Genomic DNA, 27,156 nt, shown 5'->3' on the forward strand with positions numbered 1-27,156 from the left:
CGGTCGGGTTCATATAAAACCAATGAAGATTGCATTTTTAAAAACTCCCGTAAAACTGACCGAAGTTAACCTCCAGCTGAGACACACCAGCTCTGAAGCTTTTCCTTGTGGCCAGGAAGAAGATTTGAGTTCCCTGATTTAACGTAGACCTACTGAAGCTTCTGTGTCCGTCCACTAGAGGGCATCTTTTGCTTTTTCAGCCAGCGGGACCAACGGGGCCTTTGCTGGACGCCAGTTTAATTCAGGAGTTTTTTTTCCCCATTTCCATCTGTTTTTTTGAACATTCCTTTGACCCGACTGACGATGGTCTGAAAGTGAGATTGTTCCATTTTATGCCGTGATGCGTCTGCCACATGTTAGAGACGGTCTGGATCTCCGTCTCTGCCTCCTCTTCTCTTGTTTCCTCGATTTCCCGCTAAATCCTTCCTGTGTTTCTGTGTGTTGGCTCTCCTGGTCTGGACAGCGACCTGAGCTGCTCCGCTTGTTTTATTTCAGCTGTAAAGTTGGAAAGTTTTTTGAATGAATTCTCAGATTTGAAAATTAAATTCTCATCTAATTATTAATTGTAATCAAATTATGTAAGTGAAATAACATGATTTCTGATTCTGTGGTTTAATCCAAACCCAACCATTACCAACCCAACTAACTAGTTAACAACTAAACCAAAGCAAGTCTGGTTTTAACCCAACAGGGAGAAACTAAAGCGGACGCTGATCCCAGCCACGAAGATCAGTGATTTATCTTTTGTCTCTAACCAAAGATCTGTGTTGTTATAAAATAAATACATTTATACAAAAATAAACTTCCACTAAAAGTCCTTTAAAAGTTCGTAAAAATCCAGTTCAGGCCCTGAAACCCAAACTAACTTCAGATGGAGTTTCAGTCCTTCAGCCGGCGACTGTAGGGAGAAACTGGACGCGCAACAGGATGAAGGAAAATGCCTTTCAAGTTAAAAGCATGAAAATAAAGGCAGATGACCCGTGTGACCCATTACAGATACCTGCAGAACTTCATCTTCATCTGGAACCGACCCAGATTCAGGAGAAAAGCCAACCTGAGCAGTACCGAGATGTCTGATGAGTCAGACCCGACCTGCAGAACTTCAGGTTGTCCCAAATGGACCTGCAGCGACAGAGATGAAAGCGGTTCTAAACTCGCTGAAGCCATCGGACCATCACATTCATCACTAATCAGCACCAGAGCGGGTCGGACGCACACAGACGGTTCTAATCAGAGTCCAAGTGGCTCAGAGGTTCCGGGCCCGAAGGGGGACGGGTCGGAGGTTCTGGAAGCCAAATGCTCTCCTCTGAAGGAAACCAGAAAGCACAACTGACCCGACGAGATCCGAGTCACATCAGAACCCAGTGGAAGTTTCTGGTTCTGAACACCAGGACCGGCTCGTTTTAGTTTTCACTCCCTCCTCAGATCATCTCTGCTGGAAAACAGAACCAGTGGTCCGGTGTCCTCCAAGTTCTGTTGGGAAGAACAAAGCCGCGATTTAAAAAAATTAAATTAGCATAACGAGAAAAATAAGAACCAGCGGCCCACAGAACCTTTCAGAACTTCTTATCTGTTTCACTGGTTCTGCTCATTTCAACTGCAGAAATATCCAGAGGCATTTCAGTCAGGACGAAGTCTGGACTTTGACTAGACCAGCTTCGTAGTTCATGTAATTCTATTTTCAGAACATGACATTAATAATGAATGAATTCCAAAGACCCGAACCGGACTTAGAGAGAAAAGCAGAAAGGAGCTCGGTCTCCTCGTGAATATTTGGTCAGATGACTTTTATTCTGAAGAGATGAAGTCTCAATAACTTCATCCTAAGAACCAAATCCAGTACGACCTAAAAGAACCTTCCACTGGTTCTGACCGCAGAGATTATCCAACTCTTCTGTTTGATGTTTTATTTCCTGAAAGTCAAAAACTTATCCTGCAGTTTTAGTGGATTTTCAGCAAACTTTTGAAGTTTCATTTTCACTCTAGAGACCGAAGGTCCGGACGGTCCAAACGGTTCTGAACTCCTGCAGAACCACCAGAACCTTCAATCCCACGCAGGAACAAAGGTGCACTTACTTTACAACATGTGACTTGTGTGTGCAGAAATCAGCCTCTGGCTCCCCCTGGTGGCCACCAGAGGAAGTTCATCAAACATTGAACATCAGCCGTTTCGCCAGCATTCAGTTTCTTTTATTAATCAAGAACATTTTGAGAAATAAATACTGACACTGCAGTGCAAAATGAGGAATGAAACAGAAACACACAACAATCCAATCAGTAGAAAACCAGAGCAGAAAACTGTAAAAAAAAACCCCGGTAAATTTAACTCAGTTTGTGGCCGATCCGTCCCTAGAAAAAATATCCAGGTTTGTTTTCAGCAGCTTGTTCCAGCAGAGACTGAATGATAAAACTCATTCTGCCTAAAAGCCTCTTTCAGGAGGAGCTCAGCAGGATTTAACACCCGGGAGACACAAAACGTGCCGCCGCTTCCTGCTGAAGACGTTTCCAGTTCAGCGTGGATAAAGGTTGATGGTTCTACGGCCGGATGGCGAGTTTGTGGTGAAAACATGAGGAATTACTCAAAGTTTTCAAGTCCTTCAACAGAACGCAGCCGTAAACACGTCAAATAAAAAACATCAGTAAAAAAAATCAGTTTAGAAAACCAAACTGGAGCTTTCAGGAAATATTTAAAGGAGCTGAAGGCAGATGGACCCAAAGCGGTGCCACGTTCCCTCTTCGGCCAGCAGGGGCGCCGCTCAGGATGACAGCTTGGAGTAACTGGGAGGAGAAAATTTACGCTTCAGGTATTTGATGATGTAGAGAGGAAGACAGCTGACAAGCGTGATGGCCGACACCTTCCAGAGGAACGGCCATGTTGTGATGAAGGACAGGTCTGAGGAAGAGGAAGGCCACAAATTAAAACGTTTCTAGATGTGGTCTAAGGCTACGTTCACACTGCAGCCTGAAGTGACCCACATCCGATTCATTTATTTATTTTACCTCAACGTGTCCTGTTCCTGATCTTTTCATGACGGATCCGATTTTTTCCAATGCGACGCAGGCCACTTGGTTATGTGGTCCTGAATCCGATACATATCGGATCTTTTCAAATGGAACCCGTCTGTACAGGCAGGTGGCATTCATCCAACCCCATCCAACCCCATCCAACCCAACGTCTTTGATACTCGACAAACGTCGCTATTCCGCGTCCTGATACGCGCAAGCGGGAAAAAGGAAACAACCACCGTGGCGAACCGTAACGAAGATCAAGTTGTTGATGTGCTGCTCCGGTCGGACATCGACTTCAACACTGTAAGCTAAGCTCCACCGTTAGCATCTATGTTTACTTCCACAAACCCTGAGCACTTCTTCTGTTATGGCGGCTGGCAGAACACTGCGCTTGCTCTCTGAGTGACGTTATTGCGCCCTCTACTGCGCATGCGGGACACTTTCAGGTCGTTTGCAGCTCACTGGAGGTCACAGTCAAGTCGACTTTCTTTGTGTGAACGGCCACAAAGAAAATCAGATTTCACAAACCCCCCCCCCCCAAAAATACATGGAATTGGGTCACTTCAGACTGCAATCTGCTACCGTCTCCTTACTGAAGAGGGCGCTGCAGATTCATGGCACCGCCAGCGAAGAGCTTACAGCGCTGGCAGCCAGAGACTTCAGCAAAGTCAGAGAAAACCCGGAAACTGAAGCCGGGTTATTGCTTCAGATTTAAATCACTGCAGAAACTTTGACCAATGAGGAGATAACATCCCCTGATAAACTCCGCCCACCTCCTCCCATTGGCTCTTGGCCCAAACCTGAACCCAAGGACCAGCAAGAGGGAAGTCCAGGAGAGCAAGACGGGTCTCAGAAACCCAGCTCTCCTTTAGCAACAGAAACAGCAGGAGGAGAGAAAAGACGACGACCTACCGAGAAACGCTCCAAACGACACTCTGCCGATGCCTGGAGCAGGAATCACAAAGAAGAAGAAGAAGCAGACATTAGACAGAAGAAGAAGAAGCAGACATTAGACAGAAGAAGCAGTGAGGAAGATGAAGGAGCGATGGGCGGAGCCTCTAGTTTTTCAGCATCATTAGGACCAAACCAACAGAACCTCAGAACATCTGGAGGGAAAAGGTGAACCAAAATGTTTCCAGTTTCCTCTCGCTGGATCCTGACCCCTCCATGACCTCAGAATTTCTAGGATCCTCAGATTTTTCTCTTGGTAAGATAAAAGTAATTCACCAAACGTCTTAAAGATACTTTTGTCATGGCTTCCCCTTCCAGCAATCTTCAGAACGCTACATTGCTGCGATATTTTAACAATAATCTGGGGAGATTTTATGATCTGGTCCACTTTGAAGGACATCCGGACGTTCCGGTCTAAAATTGGGAATATTGAACTTGTCGGATCGTCTTGGCCCGCCATCACATGGTGCTGAATGTAGCCAATCAGAAAGCGAGAAGCGGAAACATGGAGAGGAACCCTAAACAACGACGTGGCGCACCAGGAAGTCTTCCACTGTGGCCATAACTTCTCTGCAGTCGGCCATGTTTGTTTACTGTGACCTCACGTTTGGTCAGGAGAGGTTTTGTGAGTTTTCCTGTCTGGAATCTAAATGTTGGCGAGTGAAATCAGCACATTGTGGCTGCATCTGATTGCAGACATACAACGGATTAATGCGCAATAAAGAGTTGTGGCATCCGTCTAATTTAATTCCAATAAAACCTGTTTTCCCCGATTCTGTTTTATTCTTACAAACACCTCTGTATTTTAAATATTTTTAAAAAGGTAGGATATTCTAATTATTAGTACATATGTACATCTAATAATGTAATACATCTACAGCTTTTTATTTTAAACGGGTAGATATTCAGATGAAGGAAGTGATCTTCTTGTGGTTTCGTCATGGATAGAAATTGTTCCGATGCTAAGCTAACCATAACTGCTAAGCTTCCACTTGAGTCACTCAAATATTGTTATTCAATATATTTAACATTAACAACCTGATGTAGTTTTAGTTTGTAAACATGACGGTAGCAGTTTTAGACGGGTAGCACGGACAGACAGACTTAGCCATCTATTCGTGCTACGGTAGGAAAATCTGACGAGGTAGCACTGATTGTCAGACCACCGGAGCTCAGATATTATGGACCCCTGACCGGTTCTGCTCGGCCCATGGGACCCTGGTTTCAGGACGGTTCCCTGAATAGGCCGCTCTTTGCATCCCCCTCGGGTCAGGAACCAGAATCGGTCCAGAAAGGTTCTGTTGCCGACTGAAGGACCGGGGAGCCGTACCGAAGTACTCGTTGAGGAAGGCGAGCGAGGCGAGGTAGCAGCCCAGGCTGAAGAACTCGGCCAGAACCATGAGCCAGTGCCAGGTCCGGACGGTCAGCGCCACCATCAGCAGCTCTGTCAGAACCAGCGCCGTGAACGAGATGGCCACCACGTGGACGAACTCAGACTCGAACAGAACCAGGGCGCCGTACATCAGGATGCCACCTGGGGGCGCCAAAGATACATGTCAGAGTTTGGGTCAAAGGTCAACGGGACTGAAATGCTTCTCATTTAAAAAGTTCAAAACGGGATTTCACTGAAGTCGACTTTCTTAATAAAAAAGAAATCAGTGAAAAACCGTGTTGAACTGGTGAGTTCCCACTGGGTCGGTTGAACTGGTTCAGTTGAACTGGGTGAGGCTGTGGTTTGCAGTCTCCACTGAGGGAACCAATGCGGTTTCCCAGTTTGGCAGCGGAGAGCTAACTGATGGGAATCTGGTGGGAGTTTTTTCCAGCTGTTGGTTCCGGATCGCTGACGGTCGATCGGACAGTAAACGGCCGAGACTCCCAGCGTCTCACTGGAAAACTCCCAGCAGGACCAGCGAGTGTGAAGATAAGGGTCTGACCTCTGACCTGCGGTATCCTGATAGCCGCGCTAATTCAGCGTAATCCGCCTCTAACTGATCGCATAATTGCTGCGATATCAGCCCACATGCGGCGCATTCCAGCCGGGCGGCCTCCGGAACATGGAGCCGAGATGCCGCCTCCCGGCCCGGCCCGGCCCATTCGGGTCTTTAATTAAAACCGGGCGCCGGCAGGAAGTCACGCTACAGCTTAGCGGCTTCGCTCGGATCGGCTTACGGTACAGAGAGGGAGAGAAAGCTGAGATTCTGAGAAAAGGATCAGAACCAGGAGAGGAGGCGGAACCTCAGAGGGACCGCTGACCCAGACAGAACCAAGCTGGGAGAACCGGACCAGAACCGCTTACCTTGATAGATGCTGATCAGAACCCAGATCAGGAAGGTTTTGAAGGACAAGGAGCGACCCTGAGAACACAAACACGGTCAGAACCTCCAGCAGAACCGTGGAGTCACCAGAACCGAGCTCGGTACCTTGGTCAGATCTTTGTAGAGTTCTGGGTAGAGCAGAGCCGTTTCGGGCTTCACGTCCTGGTCCAGAACCAACGAGAAAACGGGAAACATGGTGTAGATGGTGGCGTACCTGGAACCAGAACCAGAACAGGTTTACTCCCCTGATATGGTACCATCAGAACCAGAACCAGTCTGGGTCTGATCACACAGAACCAGAACCGTCCTGCAGGGCTGATGCGAATGCCAAGCAGAAAATTCTGGCTTCATGCTTTTATTCTGAAACCCTGGGCCAGTCAGAACCTGCTGTCCTCAGGGCAGTTAGAAACCCAGTTCTGCCGGTTCTGTTGGACCTCTGGTTCTGCTGGACCTTGGGTACTGGGCGCAGAGGGGTGCGTACCCGACCATGAGGAAACCCTGGTAGAGCGGCACCGAGGCGAAGAAGAAGACGGAGGAGAAGACGGCCTGAGGAGAAAACAAGCGGTTCAGAGGACGGTCCCGGGGAATAGATCGAGTCAGAACTGGGACAGTCGCAGAACCTGCATGGTGGAGATGATCATCCCTCGGTGCATGACGAATTGTCCGAGCGCGGCCGAGCGCTTGTAGCTGTTCCTGCCGTGGACCATCAGCAGGCGGCCGATGTGTCGGAACTGCGAGACAGAGAAGTCTGCGGCCAGCGACGCCTGCTTCCCTTCCTGCACACAACCAGAACTGGGTCAGAACCAGAGCAGGAAGCTAATGCAGAGTAAACGGGATTATAATCTCAGAATAGCAGGATTTACTTTTCCTTCAATCCCGATGCCGCAGTCTGCAGCCTGGATCATGCTCACATCATTCCCTCCGTCTCCTGCAGCACAAACCAAACTCCCTGTGGTTAACCAGGAAGGCTGCCATCTAGTGGCCACGTGGAGGAACTACCAGCTCTACTGTCTGGAAGCTGCTTAAATAACCTGGTGTGAGATTTTACTGTGAACTTTATCATTTATCATAGTGAATTTCTTAAAAGAATTACTATTTATTGTTGATAAATTTCAAATTCCGATGTTTAAAATCCATCAAAACAAAACAATCCATATCGTCAGGATTGTTTTAGTCTTAGTTCAATTAGAGAATTAACAAATGAAAATCAATGTGAAAATATGAATAGCTGCAGTTAATGTGTAGCAATAAAACGTCTTTCTGTGGTGACTTAAATAAGTGCATTACAAATGGACATATCTAAAAAGAGCAAAATAGTTCTAATCATCACTTTTATTGTTATCACAATAGTACCACAAAATGATAAAACTTTAAGTGTATATTGCCCAACCCTAGCTGAACCAATCAGATCGCTGCATCCCATCCTCCCAGGAGAAGTCGATCCTCTAACCCTGACCTCTGACCTTCTCAGGATGTTAAACTACAGCATAAATCTGCTTCATCTAGTGAAAACCCTAAAATTATAAGTTCATCTTCTCCTGCAGGAGCAACAAACTGTGAGATCACAGTGAAGAATAAATCCCACAGGAAGTTCCGGAGGGAAGCTGGGTCCGGTTCCGACCCAGTGGACGCCCACCTATGGCACAGGTTCTGTTGGCTGTGTGCTGCTGCAGCAGCTGGACGATCTGGGCCTTCTGTGTGGGCGAGCATCTGCAGCAGACCACAGCTGGGCACTGGCAGGCCAGCTCCACGAACTCATGCTCATAGTAGCGCAGACACACCTGGAGAGAGAGGAGAGGAGAGGAGCACCCAGTTCCGGTTCTGGTTCTGACCCGGTTTCGGCTCTCCTACCTCTAGGGAGTCTCCGGAGACCACCAACGCGCAGTCGTGCTTCCTCCTGAAGGCGTTCAGCTCTAGGTGCGCTTCCCCCCGGCTGCACACCTGGTGAGAGCCAAACGCACAGTCAGCCTGACCGACCTGCACGGAGCGGCAGCGTCATGCTGCGGGCCCGCGCACCGGCTTGAAGACGTGGATGTCCTGAGTCCGGGACACCAGGTGGGAGCTCTTGGCAATGCAGGTAGCCGTCTCCATTTTGTCTCCGGTCAGCATCCAGATCTGAGGAGAGGCGGGACGGTGAGGAGCGGCCCGACCCGGAGTCCGGTCCTGATTCCGATCCTACCTTGATGCCGGCGTTCCTCAGCAGCTCCAGTGTGGGCCGGACGTCGGCCTGCAGCTGGTCCTCCACGCCGGTCAGGCACAGCAGCTCCATCTCCCTCTCCAAACTCTCCACCACCGCCGCCACCTTCAGCGCCCGGTCCAGCAGGCTCAGCTTGGCCTGGCTGTAGCGGCTCTGCTCAGACAGGAAGTGGGCCCGGTCAGACAGGAAACAGAACTGGTGCTGGAACCAGTTCTTAGCTCAGGAGTGTCCAAAGTGCGGTCCTGGGGCCATTTGTTGACCCCAAGAAAGGTTCCAGAACAATACAAGGTTTTGGCTGCAGATGTTCGATCACTAATCCGGGTTATTATAGATATGATTCTGACTGTAGAAAATCGTAGATATGACAAAGTATTCGTCTGTTTATAGCCAAGCTTTTATAATCTGGAGAGCCTCTTGGATCCAGAGACAAATGCCCTGAAAATGTGAAAACTAGACACCTTTCTGTCAATATTTCCAACGTGCAAAAATAGTATTACTTGTTTCTCAACTGTGGACTACATGTTGTTGTAAAGGGTTGTACTGGGTTTGTTTCCTTCTAGTGAGTGAGCCTGTGTGGCTCCTATTGATTCTATCTATATATCATATTTATATTAGAGGTGTGTCGATCAATCGGCCACCGATCATAATCGACCGATCAGCAAAACGATCACATTGATCTCACTTCGTTGCCTGCGTGTGAAGCTCATCTCCTCTGTCCTTCACACTCAGGCGCGCAGCAACAAATCCTGTAGTGAGGAACTTTAACGCTCAGAGTGAACGGAGACGTTTGAGTATTGCGGCGGAAAATGACCTCGGGGGTGAAGTACGTCAAAATGCATCAACAAAACGAATCTAATATAGCATTTAAAAATCAAACACTTGACGGAGTTTGGCTACATTGAGGCTTAATGCAGGAACCAAAGGACATCCGGTCGGCAGGTAAAACAGGTAAAGCAGCTCAGTTACCAACACTCACCCGGATTAGAATCACGGTGAGAAAGCTAAACAAATGAACAGAAAAATAATCCAAGTCTTCGAGCTGGCGGTGTAAGATGCTGGTTCTGCTCTGGCTCTTGAACCGCCGCTACTGGTAGTATTTAGTTCACAACCTCCAGCCAGCAGTGAAGTCTCACACTGAACCTGCTTAAAGCTGCAGCATGTAACTTAATCAACAACAAAAAAGATTTTAGATATGCATTAAAACTTTCGCCATCCTAACATTAGACAGGTAATCTCTAAAAAATAATCAATCTCCTCTTCTCCTCCTGTGTTCTGCAGAATTACTCAGCTCAGTCAGAAACTGCCAATCAGAACCAGCAATAATCAGCTAGCCATGCTATCAGGAAGTTATAATTTAGTAACTCAGGATTGTTTATTTTAATGCAACCTGATTTGACTTTGAATGAATGTCTCCTTATATTACTTGACATTATTTATTTGACTAATAATTTATGGAACTGAGAGCCTTACTGTTAAATATTATTTTACTGGTTGCAGGTTTTTCAGTTTTCCTTTTGACGGAATAGCTGCTGTATTGTGCCTGTAAGTATTTTGCATGTTAGCGACCAGCAGCTGTTAGCGATCAACAGCTGTTAGCGACCAGCAGCTGTTAGCGACCAGCAGCTGTTAGCGACCAGCAGCTGTTAGCGATCAACAGCTGTTAGCGACCAGCAGCTGTTAGCGATCAACAGCTGTTAGCGACCAGCAGCTGTTAGCGATCAACAGCTGTTAGCGACCAGCAGCTGTTAGCGACCAACAGCTGTTAGCGACCAGCAGCTGTTAGCGATCAACAGCTGTTAGCGACCAGCAGCTGTTAGCGATCAACAGCTGTTAGCGATCAACAGCTGTTAGCGATCAACAGCTGTTAGCGACCAGCAGCTGTTAGCGACCAACAGCTGTTAGCGACCAGCAGCTGTTAGCGATCAACAGCTGTTAGCGACCAGCAGCTGTTAGCGATCAACAGCTGTTAGCGACCAGCAGCTGTTAGCGATCAACAGCTGTTAGCGATCAACAGCTGTTAGCGATCAACAGCTGTTAGCGACCAGCAGCTGTTAGCGACCAGCAGCTGTTAGCGACCAGCAGCTGTTAGCGATCAACAGCTGTTAGCGACCAGCAGCTGTTAGCGACCAGCAGCTGTTAGCGACCAGCAGCTGTTAGCGATCAACACCTCTGCAGGCGGATCTTTAGTGTAACACGGAGCAGAAAGCTGAGGTCATTTCTCCTTTGAGCGGCTACATGTTGCTACAATTGCTAGTAGCCACACAGGCACACCCACTAGAAGGAAACAAACGCACCCGGTACAACACTTTCATTCTATTGGCTGAGAGGTTGCCAGGCGACGGTACTTTTCTGTTCCAACCAACCGAGAGCAGAAAATGATTCAGAGCAGAGAAAGACGTTTGCAAGCGGAGATTTGATCTCAGCAGAAGTTTTGAGTGGAGAAAGAAAAGTTTGCAAAAGCAGAATGAATATTTGAAAGCGAAAAGTTTTGAATACAAAAGACACAAATTCCGGCTTTCAGACTGAAAATGTATGTTCTCAAATTACGGCAGAAAAATCCCCCAGTAGAGTTTGTGCTGATGTTCCTCTGGTCTCAACTGTTTGATTTCTAAGCCACATTTCAATTCTTCAATATATTTATAAAATCAAAATTATTAAAAAAAATTCAACAGTTTAAAGTATTTCCTGAGCAAAAAAGTGATTTAAGACATGACAAGACGTGACCAGAAAGACAAAATAGAAAAAGTAGAACTGCACATGAATCCATAGCTGTGCAATATTTAGAGAGCTGTTACATTTCCGGTTCCCCGCATTCAGTCTGCATGCTGATTGGTTGCTGGATCGGACCTTCAGAACCTGATGAAAGCTTTGGGTCGCATAGAGGAGGCGGTTCCTACCTCAAAGTCCTGATACTGCTCCTCAGACAGGCACTTCTTGGCCACCACCAGGGTCCTCAGGCCCTCTCTGGCCATGTTCCCACACTGACAGGAAGCAAAGGAGACGACCTTCATCACAGTCTTCCTCACAAAAACAGGATTTTCTTTTGGTCAATTCCAAACAGAACCTTTGGTCTCAGGGAAATGTCTTGGAAAATTAAACTTTGGCTTATTTACTGGGAAGAATGAACCGATAATGAAGGTTTCTGAACAAGTGTTGAACTTAGGGAACCGATAAGAGAGTGAGGATGTTTTTTTCTTCTCTTCCCAACCGAAACTCCTTTGAACCAGGATGGATTTAGGGACAGAGGTACCAATTAACCAGAGATGGGAGAAACTTAGAGAAACTCCCTACAGCAGAGAGAGATGGGTGGAAGGCACCATGTATGTGACTGATAAGATATAAAAGGAGAATTGTATGTTAAGTTTCACTTCTTCTTCTCTCTTGCTTTTCTTTTCTCAGACGTTGATACTCTGATTTTCTAAATAAAATATCTAAAGACAAATGCGCATTTCTCCCAAGTGTATCGCTCTCTCCCAAAACGTAAAAGATTTTTCCTAAACAGCATCTTGGCAAACAGTCTAAATAATAAATATCCAGATCAAGTTTTATTGTTCAGGATTTAACCGTCAATTATTCAGCTTAAATTTAGGCGATGAATTAGCAACAAATAAGGAATAAAACGGACCGACGTCAGAGCAAACAGGGAGGGTAGAACCGGCAACCCTCCCATCACGGTACAACCTCCTTCCACCTTCATCACCATCATCGCACCAGCCAAGTTTACTGGGGGAAACCCAGCGACTCCAAAAGTCGGGCTCTGTTAGGAACCCCAGATTGTCCGGAGAGCTGACCCAGACCTGGAGAGAACCAGAGAGGTTCTGGTGGTTCTGTGCAGCGACCCGGTATGAACGCAGATATGGGTCAGCTGAACAACGCCTTATTATAACCAGCAGGAATCAATAAACAAGGAGAGCCTGACGGCGCTTTATTTCTGATATGAAAACACTGATGGAGCTGCTGATTGGTTATTGACGGGCCGATCGGGCCGGACTGCGGCGCCGCCCGCTGCTCTGACAGCAGGATGTTACAGCCGACAGCTCTGATCATGAATATGACAAACACTCATTAGACCAACTGGGTCACTAATTAAATCAGAAGCTGCCTCCAGCGCCGCATGACTCGATAATGCCAATATGATGATGATGATGATGATGATGAGGAGGAGGAGGAGCTGCCCTCAGATGAAGCTTCAGCTGCCAAAATGATCCGTTCTACCTGAGAGTCGAATCACAAACAAACAATGAATTTAACACAAACAAGCAGAAACATGCTGATGGTGGTGGCAGCATCATGCTGAGTCAGGAGGGAAACACGCCGGGACACGAAGTTCCAGTAAGACCAGTGGAGCCAAGACATTAGAGGGGTATGAATACTTTAGGTCCGGTTCTTACCTCCTCCTCCAGCCAGTCGTTATACTGGACGATGGTCGCCATGGCAACGTCTGCCCCCTTCATGTAGAAGGTGATTTCTCCGGTGGCCTCCTCCTGGACAGATCAGAAGAGCTTCGTTACTTCCTGCAGGATGAGATCGGCGGCGGCGGCGGTGGCGGCGGCGCACCCGAACGATGATGCCCATCCGCTTGCTCTCCGACGTGAATGGGAAAACCTGCAGGATGAGGAAGGACAGGATCTGTCCCGACGGCGTCCGCAGCTGCAGCGACGTCAGGTCTCTGTTGACCAGGGTCAGCCCCACGCTCTCCGTCCAGCGCACCAGCGCCACCTGCAGGACCAGAACATTTGGAACGTCTGGGTCAGGCAGAGGACACCAGGTTCTGATCCAGAACCACCAGCAGGGCTACAGTTACCCTGGCTACCCTGGACTCTAAACACGGTAACCAGGGTAACAGGCCAGGAAATAAATCCCCAGGAAGCAGGAAGTGAGGATTAATCAGGTTAACCTCCATCAGGAGGGCATGACCTCTGACCTTCAGCCAATAAATACGAGAAACCTGGAGGAGAAGTCTGATGTTTCCAGCAGCTGGAGGAAAATCCAGAGTACCTGCAGTCGGTCTCTCGGGTCAGGCTCCTCCCACCTTCCATCCCGCAGGTAGACTCACCTGGAGCTCAGGACCCCGCTCCACTGAGGCTGCGCTGTCAGGACCCTCAGGACCCTGAGGGCGGCCGCTGCTTTTGCCTGAAGACTTTGGGCTCAGAGCCGTTTACGGGTTTCTGTTTCGATGAGTTCAGCCGCTACGGCGCCAACATGGCGGTCATGACATCATGGTGCATCTCACCTCGTCTGGGCTGGAGGCCTGGTAGGTCCTATTGTCGTCGCTGAAGTCCTGGTCGGCCTCCGCCGACTCCGTCTCCCCGGCGGCGTGCGACTCGTACACCGGCGTCACATTGTGGCACAGAGCGACGGCCTTCACCGCCTCGTGGATCCGGCTGCTCGCGCTCTTTCGGACCTTGGGACCCTGCGGCGGGTTGCTCCGCGCCATCGCAGCGTTCCCGGTGCCGCCTCCAGCCAAATGAGCCGGACCCTGAAAGGTTGAGAGAGCTTTGGATTTTGATTCAGGACCGGTTCCGACTGATCCATTTGCTAGCGATAGGACCGGTCCAAACTGAATATTTATCATAAAACGTGACAGAAAGCTGAGCTGAAGCAGGAGAACCAGAGCCGCCCACAGGCCGAGCCCAGCGGAGTTCTGGTCTCACTAGCAGAGGGAGGAGGACGGTTCCGGCTCCAGCAGCTGCTTGGACCGGATCAGAACCACCCAGCGAGGAGAACCTGAGGGAGCGCAGGGATGAATGGAGCAGCTTTCCTGTTGGACTCCCTGCCTGACGCCGAGCGGCAGGAAACTTTCCAGCTCCAAACGGCTTGGTGAACTTTTCTATCGTTAGTTTATGGAACGAACTATCAATCGATCGATCAGTCCATCAATCAAGTTTATTTGATCATTTCAGCAACAAAGCACTTCAAAGTGCTTTATGTCATAAAAACACAAAAATAAAAGTCAGAAAGTCACCAACTGAGAAAGCTGAAAACATGACATTGTGATGAGCGCCTCAATCAAAATCAATACAAATCAGATAAATTGATCAATATTCCAGTCGATTCTGTTCGAGTCTAAGCAGCTGGTTTCTAGACGTTTGTTCCAGATCTGTGGTGCATAGAAGCTGAATGCTGCTTCTCCATGTTTGGTTCTGGATGCAGAGCAGAACCAAAACCAGAACCAGGTCCAGGCGGGTGCGGCCGGGCCAGCGGCTCACCTGAGCGTAGGATTGGACGATGTGGCTCTGGATCTCGTCCATGGTGTCGTTGCCGTAGGCGACGGTTCCCAGGTGAAGCCGCTTGAACACCATCTCGTTCTGCGTCAGGGTTCCTGCGGGCGGAGCGAGCACGGCTCGGGTCAGAGGCGACCCGCTCACAGAAGAAAAGGTCGGGATGCACCCTGCAGCTTAAAGGGACAGAACCTCCCTGCCAGGTTCTGGTTCTGGTTGGTGCTCACCTGTCTTGTCTGTCAGCAGGTAGACCAGCCGGCCCAGTTCTTCAGGGATGGTGCTGGTTCTGACCACGGTGCCGGGAATGTTTTCGTCTCTGGTGATCATCCATCCGTACGCCGACTTCCCCATGTCCAGGTTGACCCGCAGACTGCGGATCAGAACACAGGTTCACTTCCTGCCTCCGCAACCTGACCGGAGGCGGATCGGGTCAGAACCACACGGCACCTGATGGGAATGATGTAGGAGAACAGGACCACGAAGCGGAAGAGGTTCCGGAACCACGGGCCCACGAAGCCCTGCAGCGCCACCATGACGACGGACAGAACCAGCTGGGCCAGGAACAAGGCTTTGGTGAGGCGGTTCAGCTCCAGGTCCAGAAGGCCCACCTGCGGGGGCGGTCAGAACCACAGGGTTAGCAGAACCAGAACCGCTTTGCTGGCTAAAGCAGGCCTCCAAGGAGGGAACAAACACGTTAATATTCCTCCGACCCAGAACCTCCAGAACCGCCACTGCGATTCATTTATTGTTGACCTGAACGGACTAAACCTGTGCTAGCTTTGTGGCTAACCCTCCTGAAGCGCTAGTGCTGAGTCGATGTGATTGGACTAGACCCGGCTCGGAAAGCGTCACCTTGTTCTTGGCGTGGGACGTGTTGAGGACGCTCCGAGTCTCCTTTCCCGTGTAGATCACCACTCCGATCACTGTTCCTGCCAAACACGGACACAAAGCCAGCGGCTCGATCAAGGCAGAGGAAGCTCAGCCTCCGACATCAACTCAGATCAATACCCGATTAGCGTCCAATAATGACTCGTCAATATTCAATGAGCTCCAATAACACCAGGCGCTGCAGACGAAGCAACAAGAAGTGAAGATGAGGCTGAGGTAGAGGAGCAGGCGATGAAGATCTGATGAAGCTGGCAGAGCCGTTAGCTGCTAACACTAACAGCTGGAGGAGCAAAGGTCAGTACTCCAAGGTCAGCTTCATGTCCCCAGGCCCGGTGCCGGTACCAGCTCACTGGGTCAGACCATCTGACCCCTGACCTTCTCTGCTGATGATGTCATCGCCCCTTGAGCAGCTGATTCATCTAAAGACGAAACCTGGACGCACCAAACCTTCATCCTTCCTCCTCCTCACCTGATGCGACCACGCCGCTCGCCCACAGCGTGTTGTCGATGCTCAGGCTCTCGTGGATCTGCGGTTCCACGTCTTCCTGCGAACAACAAGCTGAAGCTTCAAGCTCAAATGTTTTCATACACAGCTAAAGTTCATAGGTCACATTTTTAGGTCCGTTCAGGTTTATGAAACAATTTGTTGCAAAAAACAAAACAAATTGAGGGAAAACCTCCTGAAAACGTTTCTAAAACTAAACTTATAATCTGTTCAGCAGATTATAATCTGGAGCGAAGCAGCAGTAGCATCACTAAAGATGGTCGCCAGGAAGCGACCAGGAATCCGAAGCTCCGCCCCCCACCTGCTGCTCATATAAAGATCCATGAGGAACCAGCAGGAGAAGCTGCAGGACTCAGCCTGCCGGCTCCTCCAGAACCAGAACCAGAACCAGAACCGGTCCGGCAGCTTGTGCGCTGAAGGCCGCTTACCCGGGTGAAGTTCCCCTCGAAGGTGTGGATGTCCAGCTGCGGTTTCTGGGCGTAGACGAAGGCACTGAAGGAGAACAGATCCTGCAACGAGTTCAGCCGCACTTTTCAGTTAACCGTCCGAAAAACTAAAACCATGCAGTTAGCCGTCGCTAATTAGCCGCCTGCTAACGGCTAACGCACCCCGACCGCTGCCAGGCGCTGAGTGCAGCTCACTGCCACCTTCAGCTTCCAGTCCGTCTCTCCGTCCAGCTGCTCCGTCCGGATGAAACACGCTCCTGGAGACGCAAAGACCAGGCAAAACATTATGACCACTAACCCAGCCCGGACCAGAACCCTTCTGGACTCAAGTCAGGCTGTGGACACTGACCCGTTTTCTCCGACGTCCTCAGGAAAATCATGTCTGCAGGAATCCTCTGGTTCTGCAAAACAATAAAATCTGTTAACAGGCATGAAGACGAAGCGACTCAGAGCTGCTGATCAGTCATTCATTGATGGAGTCTGACCCGTTGTGGTTCTGGTTGGATCCGGATTCATACTGAGAGTTGTGGTGAAAACATTCCCAGAGTTTTCTGCTCTGAATTGTGATCCACAAGGTTTTTACACCTTTCATTTAAGGTAACTGTCTGAAGGACTTTTTCAGGCCTTCAAGAATTTGATTGACGTTTTCTAGAAGGTAAAATGTAGAATAAAATGATTTTGTTCTTTTCTTAGCAGGAACAAAACCTCTAGTCCTGAGTTTGTTCAACTTGGTGAATTTTGTCCATGATCCAAAAAGTGTAGACCGCCCTGGTTTCCAGCAGCTCCTCCTGCTTCCTGCTAATGCGTCGCTCTGATCGGCCCACCTGGCGCTTTCTGACCCAGGTCAGCTTTTATTCAGTCGCCGAGATTTAAGCACCAAACCACTGTTTTCTCTCATCAGCGCTACAAACTGATTATAAAGGAGGGCTTTAGCTGAGAAACTGTCCAATCTCAATGAAATACTTGAGTCCTCCGATTCTCCACCAGCAGACGTCCATGTCCCAGGGAAGATACTGACTGCTCAGGAACAGAGAACCATCCAGTGATGGCCCTGCAGGCGGAGGAGGCCGCCTGCAGGTATAAAACTCTAAACATCACTACTTATGATTACATTACATTAATATCCCCAGAGGAACAGATTTAAACAGGCAATGTTACCTTTTCAACGATTATCAGGTCTCCAACTTGTATATCTGAACTTTTCACTTGGACTTTACCTGAAAAAATAAAGAAGTTTCAGAGGAACAAAAAAGCGACGAAACAATAAATCAGAAAGTCGTTTTAAAGAGCGGTGGAAAAAACATCAGGTATTGATTTCTGATGTTCTAACCCTGACCTCCAACAGGAAAACATTAAAGCTGTTTCTAGTGGTTCTATATGTCTGATATTTATGTATCATGATCAAGAAGAGGCATTGAAACGTGATTTTCTGATAAAAACAAAGATCTCAGCTCATCTTCCGTCAGTCAGGTGAAAAGTCTGAACCTGCTCCCAGTAAACAGATCAATCTGCGTGGCGGAAATGTTTGTGTTGAACCTCTGACTGTCAGCTTGCTGTAGAGTTGAGAGTTCATCTCTTTGTCTCGCTGATAGCGCCGCACTTCGTCCACAGCTTCCCGCACCATCGTCACGGCCAATACGAAACCCTGAGCAGAACCAGCAGAACCAGCAGCCCGTTTATTTCAATAAAACATGTTGATAAAAAATATCTGCAGCAGATTTAAAAACTGCATTTTAAATTCATCGACCAAGGAGGGAAAATGTTTTATATCTCTAAAATAAAAAAAATGATAGAAAATGTAACTAAAGTAAATGAAATAAAACTCCGTTTAGACAAAATGATCATTTTTTTGTGGAAAAGTTACATTTTTAACATGGATAAAAATATGTTTAAAAAATTAGAGGAAAATTGTTTTCAAAATATTTCTATCATTTAAAACATAATTACACAAAATGAAGTAAAAAGAAAATAAAAGCTGGACAACAACAATGAGACGCTGACCAGAGGGGCCCAGTACGTGTACAGGTATCCGATCTTCAGCGCCGGGACGAACTGGGAGCACGCCACCACCAGGAAGTACAGGTTGAGGAAGAACTTGAACTGCTGGTAGAGAACCTGGGAGACACAAACACACAGCTTCAGGTTCAGGTTCTGGTCCTGGTTCTGTTGGACCGGCTGGGACAGACCACTCACTTTTCACTCTAGAATAATGCGGCAAACAGAGCGGGGTGACCTTTGACCCTCCCCGGGTCATCACTGTCGTCTTGCCACCCTTTTGTCGCGTTAACGTGCAGCAGAGCTGATCAGCTAATCAATAGGTTTGATCAGAAGGATGGCGCCATTTGTTCAGCACACAATGTGTTTCAGAGGGGAAGATTTAGTGTGAAACACCGACTTCCTTCAGCGCTTTTATTTTGTGGCTCAATGGACCTTACCACAGGGGCCGCTTTTCATTGGCTGATGCCCATTCTACGTGGTCACGTGCGTGGCGTCTCACAAACACACTTAGCTTCCCGTTAGCTAAGTGCAGCATAATGGCAGAACTGATACAACTTGTACACCTTGAAGCCTGTCTGCTACACAGTCTGACGTTAGCTAAACAGATCAATATGCAACGTGTCTGTATCTGACATACACTAAAGATTTTATTTTAGCAGAAAAGGCTTTGGAGTAAACTGTTACTGGTGTTAGCCACGTTAGCACCAAGTACAGCTAGTCAGTCAACCATCGCTGTGTTCAGGGAAGCTGATTAATAATCGAGAAATAAATATCAAGCCTGGAAACTTGATACCATAACGGACTGAATGTTATGTTTTTAACGTAATCTTTGCTCGTCTTGCGGGGCGCAGGCGGTTGCCACGGTAACAGGTGTGCTTAAACTACAAAGAGAGAGAGAGTAAAAAGGTAGGAGTGGTTTTGAGTTGATCACCTGTTCAGGTTATTTTACCTTTGTTTCCCTTTGCTGTGGCTCATTACAGCCGCTGTAGTTTCTAAATGTTGGACTAATTACCTCGTTGTTTGTGAGTTTACGTCATTCACAACAAACATCAAATAGAACAAATATATTTCATAAAATTTTAACAAACAAATGGCTTCTACTGCGGTAATTATGTGAAATTAAATGAATTATATCCCAACTTCAGAAGATTTGCCTTTACCTTTACAGAGCTCTTTGGTTCCTCCTATCAGTCTGTAGCTTCTCATATTGAGGTCAAAGTTCAGATCTACCATAACTGACTGACACCTGCTGGCCTCAGGTTTGCAACCAGCTTGTGACTGAGAAACCAGTAACCTCCTCCCAGTTGATGACATGAACTTGTTAGTTCCTCTGTCCATTTAGTAGCTGATTTATTGTGAAAATCCGGTAGAAATGATGCACTAATCAGTCATGTTTACATAGAAACAAGGCGCTGCAAGGCTTTGCTTGTGAGACTTGCGGTCAGGTGGGTCGGTTGTGGGCGGAGCTTGGTAAGGTCCATTCAGGAAAATCCAGGTGAACTCAGAGGTTCCTGCAGGTGCTAAGCCCCGCCCCTGATACGGCGCGGCAGCGCTCTGCTAATTACCAGTCCAGTCGCCACTCCACGCTCACCAAAGGTCAAATTCTGAGTGATGTTTGCAACAATGAGACGCAGCATCGAAACGACCAGAACCGACCAGAACCCTCTAGGTGTGTCTGTAATAATCTGTTAGTATTTATTAATTCTAGGTGCAGAGAGAATAATAGGGCAGCTCTGATCATTTCTACGTCTCTGACAGACGGCTGCTGATCAATCAGATCAGACTGGAAAACTCCTTATGTAGAGGCAGAACGGGCCACTGGGAACACTGGGGAAATACTGGGACAACCAGTTCTGACTGGTTTTCATCCAGTCAGAACTAGAACCCTCTTTGTGTCACCAAATTATTGTGAATAATTAAATGCAGAATGGAGCATCAGAACCCGTCGCCGACTCACCCCAGGGACGAAGGTCAGGACGTTGTACTTCTGGTTCTTGATGCCGTTCTTTGGGAACTTTTCTTCGCATTTCTCCGGCCGGCCGAGCCAAACGGTTCGGGCCTTCATCTCCTTCTTCCTCCGACAGACATGAGCGAGGCAGTCGCAGCAGCTGGGGAGGAAGACAGGATATGACATCATCATCATCATCCTCTGTGGGTTTTGTCTGTTATCCTGCCTTCAGTTTGTTTTGCCGATGATGTGATGTTTACCCTCTGCCGCTCTCTCATCACCTCAGTGTTTGTGTTTCTATGCATTCAGATAAAACTGCTGCTCCCCTCAGTGACCTTTGACCTCTCTCTGCTCCATGTAGAGCTCCTGTTGGCAGACCCAGCAGTGGCTTTGGATACGTCCTGTCTGCTAGAGACAGTCAGGAGCAGAGCAGAGTTTCTCCACACCTTTAAAAAGTGAGTGACTTTGCTTCAACCTGTTAATGACGAATGGGGCTTATCTCCATATCTGATACAAAATGCAAACATGGGGGGTGGGGGGGCAACTGGGGCAGAGGAGGTGGGGGCAGTGTCGCTGTGTGCCGTCATGCTGAGCGACTTTTGGCTTTTCCACTTTTTGAGCAAGTTGGCAAAACGTAAAGCTAAATAAATGAACTCTGGTAAAAAGTCATGTTTGCATTGGCCTCCATGTTTTCTGCCTCTCTACCCCCCAGTACCCCCCTCCCACCGTTCAGGTTCATAAGAGCCATTATTTGAGCAAATGAATGCTATTTAAATAATAAGGCGCTTGAACAGTCGGGGCTTATTCACTGTGAATTATTTGGGTTTTATAATCCTTCACTCTGTAAACTGAAAATTACTGGAAAGCATCAAACTGCTCAGCTGTGAAAAATCCCATTTGTTCATGGGTGGGGGGTCTGGGGGGCCTGGAAGGGGGGGTTACACAGCTTCAATGAAGAGACCCCCAACAGTAAACTGAAACATGGTGACACGTTTGTTCCCGAGAGTTTACGCCATGACAAACGCTGCTGCTGGCGTCTGCAGAGGACGACGGAACGAGGAAGAGTCCGGATCCGTCTGACCGCAGAGCCTTTTGCGCGTGGAGGAGCTCAGTCAAAGCCCGTCCTTATCCTCTCTTTCATGCACGACTAGCGGAGCGTTGTGCGGCGGTCTGAAGCCGGACACAGGTGACTCCTGCGTTTCTGTGCCTTGTTCATGTTTAACTCCTCTGCAGCTCCTGACTTGCTAACAAAAACAGTAAAACTGAAGAAAATACAGTAGACATAAGAAGAATGTAGCTAAAGCAAAATGAAACGAAAATTAAAAAGACCTCTGAAGAAAAACAGAATCTACATATTTTGCTGCTGCGAGGGACGTTGCAGCACTGAAAACTCAGGCCGGTATTATGACTCAGGCAGGTATTTATCAATTATATTATAAACCTTCCACCATAAAAAAAGACAAGAATCGCTGAAATCTCTGCTTCAGTTAAACCCACAATCCTGACCTGCAGCACCAACCTGATCTGTTTCCTCACCTGGTTTCCTTATCCACCACAGCTGAACTGATAGATAGCAGAGAGAACCGTTAGCATGGTGCTAACCCAGACTGGGAGCAGCAGAAGGAACCGTTAGCATGATGCTAACCCAGACTGGGAGCAGCAGAGTGAACCATTAGCATGATGCTAACCCAGAATGGGAGCAGCAGAAGGAACCGTTAGCATGGTGCTAACCCAGAATGGGAGCAGCAGAAGGAACCGTTAGCATGATGCTAACCCAGACTGGGAGCAGCAGAGTGAACCGTTAGCATGATGCTAACCCAGACTGGGAGCAGCAGAAGGAACCGTTAGCATGATGCTAACCCAGACTGGGAGCAGCAGAGTGAACCATTAGCATGGTGCTAACCCAGAATGGGAGCAGCAGAATGAACCGTTAGCATGATGCTAACCCAGACTGGGAGCAGCAGAAGGAACCGTTAGCATGATGCTAATCCAGACTGGGAGCAGCAGAAGGAACCGTTAGCATGATGCTAACCCAGACTGGGAGCAGCAGAAGGAACCGTTAGCATGGTGCTAACCCAGACTGACTGCTACAGGTGGGTCCGTGGATTAGCTCACCTGGTGCAGAAGACCTCCCAGCCCCCCAGCAGGAACCAGCCCAGGCCCCGGCGCTGCTGGCCCCGCCTGGCGCGCGGCAATGTCTGGTAGTCGCTCTCGTCGTTCTCGAAGCCTTCCTCAGACATCATCAGGGGCATCTCGTCCAGGTTGGACGGCTCATCTTCTAGAGAAAATCTGAAAGGACAGGAGGTGAGGAAGACACTTATCTGGATGGCTGAGCTCATGGTGAGCGGGATTGACCTTTGACCCCACAGGACACTTCCTGCAGTCTGAGATATCAACATCAGTTGACAAAAACAATGAAAGCTACAGTGAAAAAGTCTGCTGGTGATTTAGCCACCATCTTGAAACACGCCTGGTATTACAGTGGAGGACCGACTCCTTCCACCAACCAGAACCAGAACCCAGTTTACTGAGGCAGATGCCCAGAATACTTTCTAGACTACAATTAAAACTTTCCTTTTTGATAAAGCTGATTGCCCAGCTGGGGTCATCCTAAGCTGTGTCTGTAGTCATGATGCTCCAGGCTGCTGCAGGACCAACTGACCACTGCACTGCTGGGTTTCCTTATGTAGAACAACAAATGGGTCCAACAAAACCAGAACCAAGAGGAAGTCAACCAGGAGCCCTGCCCCCTTTTACTCTTCATCATCATTCAAAGTCAAAAATAGTTTAGTACATTGTAACTAATTCATCATCACATTGTCCTAGTAGTCTTGTCCTTAATCAGGTGCAGCTCTGCTAACCGCACTTTGGCGGCCATCTTGTTTCTAAAGATGGGACTCTTAGGCCCCGTCCCAGTGCTCAGCGCCCTGCGCCCCCTATGAAGTGTGGACTCAGTCAAAGTCACATCAGGGTTCAGGGTTCAGAGTTCAGGGTTGGGACAGAACGGCCCTGGGTCGTAACGTCACATCCAAAATGGCAGACTGGTCACTGTTTAGGCATCCTGCTGCTAAAAAGTCCAACTACGATTAGGGGTTGCACCAATTAGTCGACTAGTCGATTCTTTTCGCTGCAATGACTTTTTTCTGGGCCAGTCGACCAGTCGCAATCACGTGACAAAACTGATTTTTCCAAGGAAATGAAAGGAGGTGAACTAGATGATTTTGTCAAACAGCTCAAATTGTATAAAAAAGTAAATTAATTACCAAAGAGAAACGGAAAATTTCAGCATAGGCTACCGCAATAGGGGCGTTGCGTGGCGCAGTGGTTAGCGCGCCCCGCATACAGAGACTTTAGACCGGGGTAGTCTGGAGTCTGAGTCCGGTTCTTGGGTCGCTGGGCCCAGGCCTCTCTCCCCCGCTCCGCTCCGCTCGCTCGCTCTGAGTGAAATAAACTAGTGCCAAAAAATCCTCATGACTACTGGAGTAATGTGCGCTTTTTTATCCATCCAACTGATCACTCTGCGTATTGAAGCTTCTAACCTGGCAGCTTTATGCTCTTATAAAAATACTGTCCAACAACATTTTGAAACTAAGTCCAAGCTTCACTCCGAGAATCTGGTGGAGGCGATCTCTGCCGCCGTCTGCATGTCGGTTCAGAGAGCCGCTGCTAATCAGCGGGGCGTCCTGCTGCGTAGCGCTGGATTCAACTGTAACCAAACGGGATCCGGTCATAATAAGTTTGGTTTGTGATGTTCCAAAGGCACCATGGTGGTCAGTGTAATAATTTGACTCCTATACTGCAGCTATCCAGAGATCATCAGCATCAGCCGGTGTTTGGAAAAAGGAAGAAGAAAAAAGTCAGACCTGACTTTGTGCAACAAACTTTTCTCTGCTGCTCACGAAGAATGATATGTTTATTGCTCTTTTAATTCTGCATAATAGACTTGGTAAAAGCGGGAGAAGGGGGGTCAATATTTGCCGTGAATACAGCTGACAAAGCCTTCAAGTAGGTGTGACGCGTTTTGCGCTTATGTCACTATGACATCACTGCGACTAGTCGAAGTCGACTATTATCATGACGTAGTCGACCTTAAAACATATGAAGTCGTTCAACCCCTAACTACAGCAAAACAGATTATTTTAAATGTACAGTAAAGATATTTCTGCTGGAGATATTAGTTTTGTTGTGACTCGTTGATCACAGAAAATTCTATATAATCCCACATGTTCAGTGAAACAAACTATTTCAATAATTTACTTTTGAAAACTGATTTTATTCTAGTTTTTGCGACAGACGGCTCGCTCTGTGAACTTAATTCCAAGATGGCAAAAAATACACATTAAGATGTACTAATAATCAATTCATCAGTCTGCCATTTGGCTAATAGAAACATGATTTTTACTCATAAAACCATTTGCTTTATGCAGCTAAAAGTTAATTTGGTATAAAGTAGAGCTAATAACAAAGATCAAGTTCAGGACAAACATATGGCATATCCAAAAAAAAAAAAAAAGATACTAACAGTACTAAAATGTCCTTCTTAAAAGAAACTATGAATGTTGTGACTTTATGAACCAAAAATGTCACAATAAATTCATCAGTTTTCTGCTCCTCTAGTCTGAGAACATTTGTTTAAAAATCATGATGATAATAAAACCTAGCAGCTTTTTATTCCACTCCCACACAAAAGATATTATTTTCATAATTATGTATAAAGTTTTCCCTCTACTGACTTTATGCAAAAGAAATTCAAAATAAATATAAATTCCTGCGTTTTGTGACTGTGATTTTGAGACAAACTTTACAGATTTTCCAGTTCAATAATGTTATTAGAAAATGTTCAGTGGATATTTCACAATAAATCTATCCCATTTTAAAGTTTCAATATAATAAAATTTGGTCTTGTAACAGGGGATGAAGAGTTAAATTATGATATACTTAATCCTCCATTTTAAAGTGAAATCATTTTATTTTAGAGAGTGCTTAAATAAAATCATAAAAGTGTTTTCTTTATACAAAAATGTTAATGTCTTAAGATTTGAAATTTGTTTTGCATTTGTGACATTTTGTTTCATTTCATCAGTCAGTTTGTGATTATTCTTTTTATTTATTCTTTTTTCTGCTCAGTTTATCATATCAAACTTCTTTGTTACTAATGTGCCTTGTCGTGATATTTTCTTCGAATTTTCTAACAAGACGGAAAAAAACAACAAAATATTTCCATAAATTGGCCTTTTAACTCAAAACGTCACATACAGCAATGAATTGTGGGTAATACACTTGGCCAACGCCCGTAAAAATGCGGAAATAGCACCCAAAATGGGCGAAGGGCGGATGAGGAGAATGTGGAACACACTGTGACCTTTAACCTTCAACATGAACGAGGGAGGGAGAGGATCGGACCGGGCCTTTATCCTTCAACCCTTCCAAGCAGCCATACTGGTTCAGTGACCTTTGACCTGCTAAGTGAGGGGGAAGTCTGGGTTTCTGGTCATTTCTCTGAGCTTCACTCTTTGACCTCTGACCTCTGACTTTGGGCTAAACCCACTGTGAAGGTTGGTAGCTGATGACATGTTTTCCTCTGGAGAGTGATGGACCTCAGATGATCTAGAGATGACCTTTGACCTGTCCCAGGTTAATGGACAGCAACAGTTGCCATTCTGAGGTCATTGCTGGTTTCGTTCCACCCTGGCGTTGTGCTAACACTCAAACTCTGAAACTAAATTAGCTTTAAAGTTGATATGAGGTAAAGAGTGAACTGATGGTTTTATCTTTGTTTTAGGCTGATGATTCAGTCCGAAAATAAAATCAATTTAAAAAGACATCTCTGTACCCAATGTGACCCACATGACGTCATACCAGAACCGATCATGTGACCTGATATGGAAAAGCCCAAACAAGCTGGTGTGCTAGCTGAGACGAACCGTAATTCTCCGGTGAGCAAAGTTCTGTCCAGTTCATGATTCTGCTGCCTTGCAACAATAAATTCAGAATCAAAAAATAATAATAAACATCGATTTCAGTAGTTCTGGTGCTGTACAATCAGAACCCATGTCCGGTTCCGGGTGCTACAATGAAGCCATCACAGCTGCAGAAACAGAACCGAGGTTCTGGACCCGACAAATGTTCCTTTCTTCACGCCGACACCCAGAGCCCGTCCCCGCTCCCGCTACGCACCTGGAAAGCCTGGCTGAGCTGTACTTCGCGGTTCTCCTGGAGCTTTTCCGAACCGGATTTAACGGGATGCTGTCAGCCATGTTGGCTGGGTTGCAGCGTCATGACGTCACCTAAAAGCGTTCTACCGGCGACGCCTTCACGATGCCTCGGAATTATCAGGAAGGACCAAAAGCGAAACCTTCTCATAATATGAAATGCAGTTTGTAGTGAGAAAACATGACTTTGAATTTAAACTTTAGATTACAAATAAAACGCATTCTAGGTAATTTACACAATATTTCTCCAGGGTTTACTGTCGAAGTCCATCTCCTTTACGACAAGGCAACTTTATTTATATAGCTCCTTTCGGCCACAGGCAATTCAAAGTGCTTGTACAAAAAAGTTAAAAACAACATATAACAAGAAAGAAGAAGAAAAATCAAACTGATTAAAAATAGACAGATTAAACATAAAAGGTTTTAAATATAATGTTAAGTGAAGAAATGAATATATTTAAAAAAA

The 27,156-nt window shown here is 47.0% G+C and overlaps 1 protein-coding gene across 5 annotated transcripts; it reads right to left on the reverse strand.

Moving 5' to 3' along the window:
* Positions 1 to 2,168: 2,168 nt before the first annotated feature.
* atp9b (ATPase phospholipid transporting 9B (putative)) lies at positions 2,169 to 26,766 on the reverse strand. 5 transcript variants are annotated; one of them, XM_023344563.1, is made up of 30 exons: positions 26,656 to 26,766; positions 22,594 to 22,767; positions 20,488 to 20,638; positions 18,534 to 18,647; positions 18,069 to 18,177; positions 17,691 to 17,749; positions 16,882 to 16,933; positions 16,695 to 16,789; positions 16,515 to 16,595; positions 16,051 to 16,126; positions 15,546 to 15,616; positions 15,141 to 15,301; positions 14,921 to 15,063; positions 14,682 to 14,794; positions 13,706 to 13,951; positions 13,030 to 13,191; positions 12,864 to 12,956; positions 11,370 to 11,453; positions 8,455 to 8,625; positions 8,292 to 8,390; positions 8,127 to 8,216; positions 7,912 to 8,056; positions 7,139 to 7,203; positions 6,896 to 7,051; positions 6,757 to 6,821; positions 6,381 to 6,489; positions 6,257 to 6,314; positions 5,291 to 5,494; positions 3,922 to 3,954; positions 2,169 to 2,778 (listed from the first exon to the last, which is right to left on the reverse strand). In XM_023344563.1, exons 1-30 carry the CDS (start codon positions 26,733 to 26,735, stop codon positions 2,576 to 2,578), a joined length of 3,462 nt encoding a protein of 1,153 aa, XP_023200331.1. In that variant the 5' UTR covers positions 26,736 to 26,766; the 3' UTR covers positions 2,169 to 2,575. The 5 variants fall into 5 exon arrangements, with proteins under 5 accessions (XP_023200331.1, XP_023200330.1, XP_023200332.1 ...); XM_023344562.1 differs by having other exon boundaries at positions 15,546 to 15,622; XM_014474626.2 differs by having other exon boundaries at positions 2,586 to 2,893; positions 15,546 to 15,622.
* Positions 26,767 to 27,156: the final 390 nt, after the last annotated feature.

The sequence above is a fragment of the Xiphophorus maculatus genome, chromosome 13 (assembly GCF_002775205.1).
Source record: "Xiphophorus maculatus strain JP 163 A chromosome 13, X_maculatus-5.0-male, whole genome shotgun sequence".
In the NCBI taxonomy this organism is placed as follows: domain Eukaryota; kingdom Metazoa; phylum Chordata; class Actinopteri; order Cyprinodontiformes; family Poeciliidae; genus Xiphophorus; species Xiphophorus maculatus.

Coding starts and splice junctions, on each gene's coding strand:
- atp9b (XM_023344562.1), bottom strand. CDS start 26,735: ATGGCTGACAGCATCCCGTTAAATCCGGTTCGGAAAAGCTCCAGGAGA. Junction 16,934..17,690: donor ACCTGATAATCGTTGAAAAG/GTAACATTGCCT, acceptor ATTGTTTTGCAG/AACCAGAGGATTCCTGCAGA. Junction 11,454..12,863: donor ACGACTGGCTGGAGGAGGAG/GTAAGAACCGGA, acceptor GCTTCCTGTCAG/TGTGGGAACATGGCCAGAGA.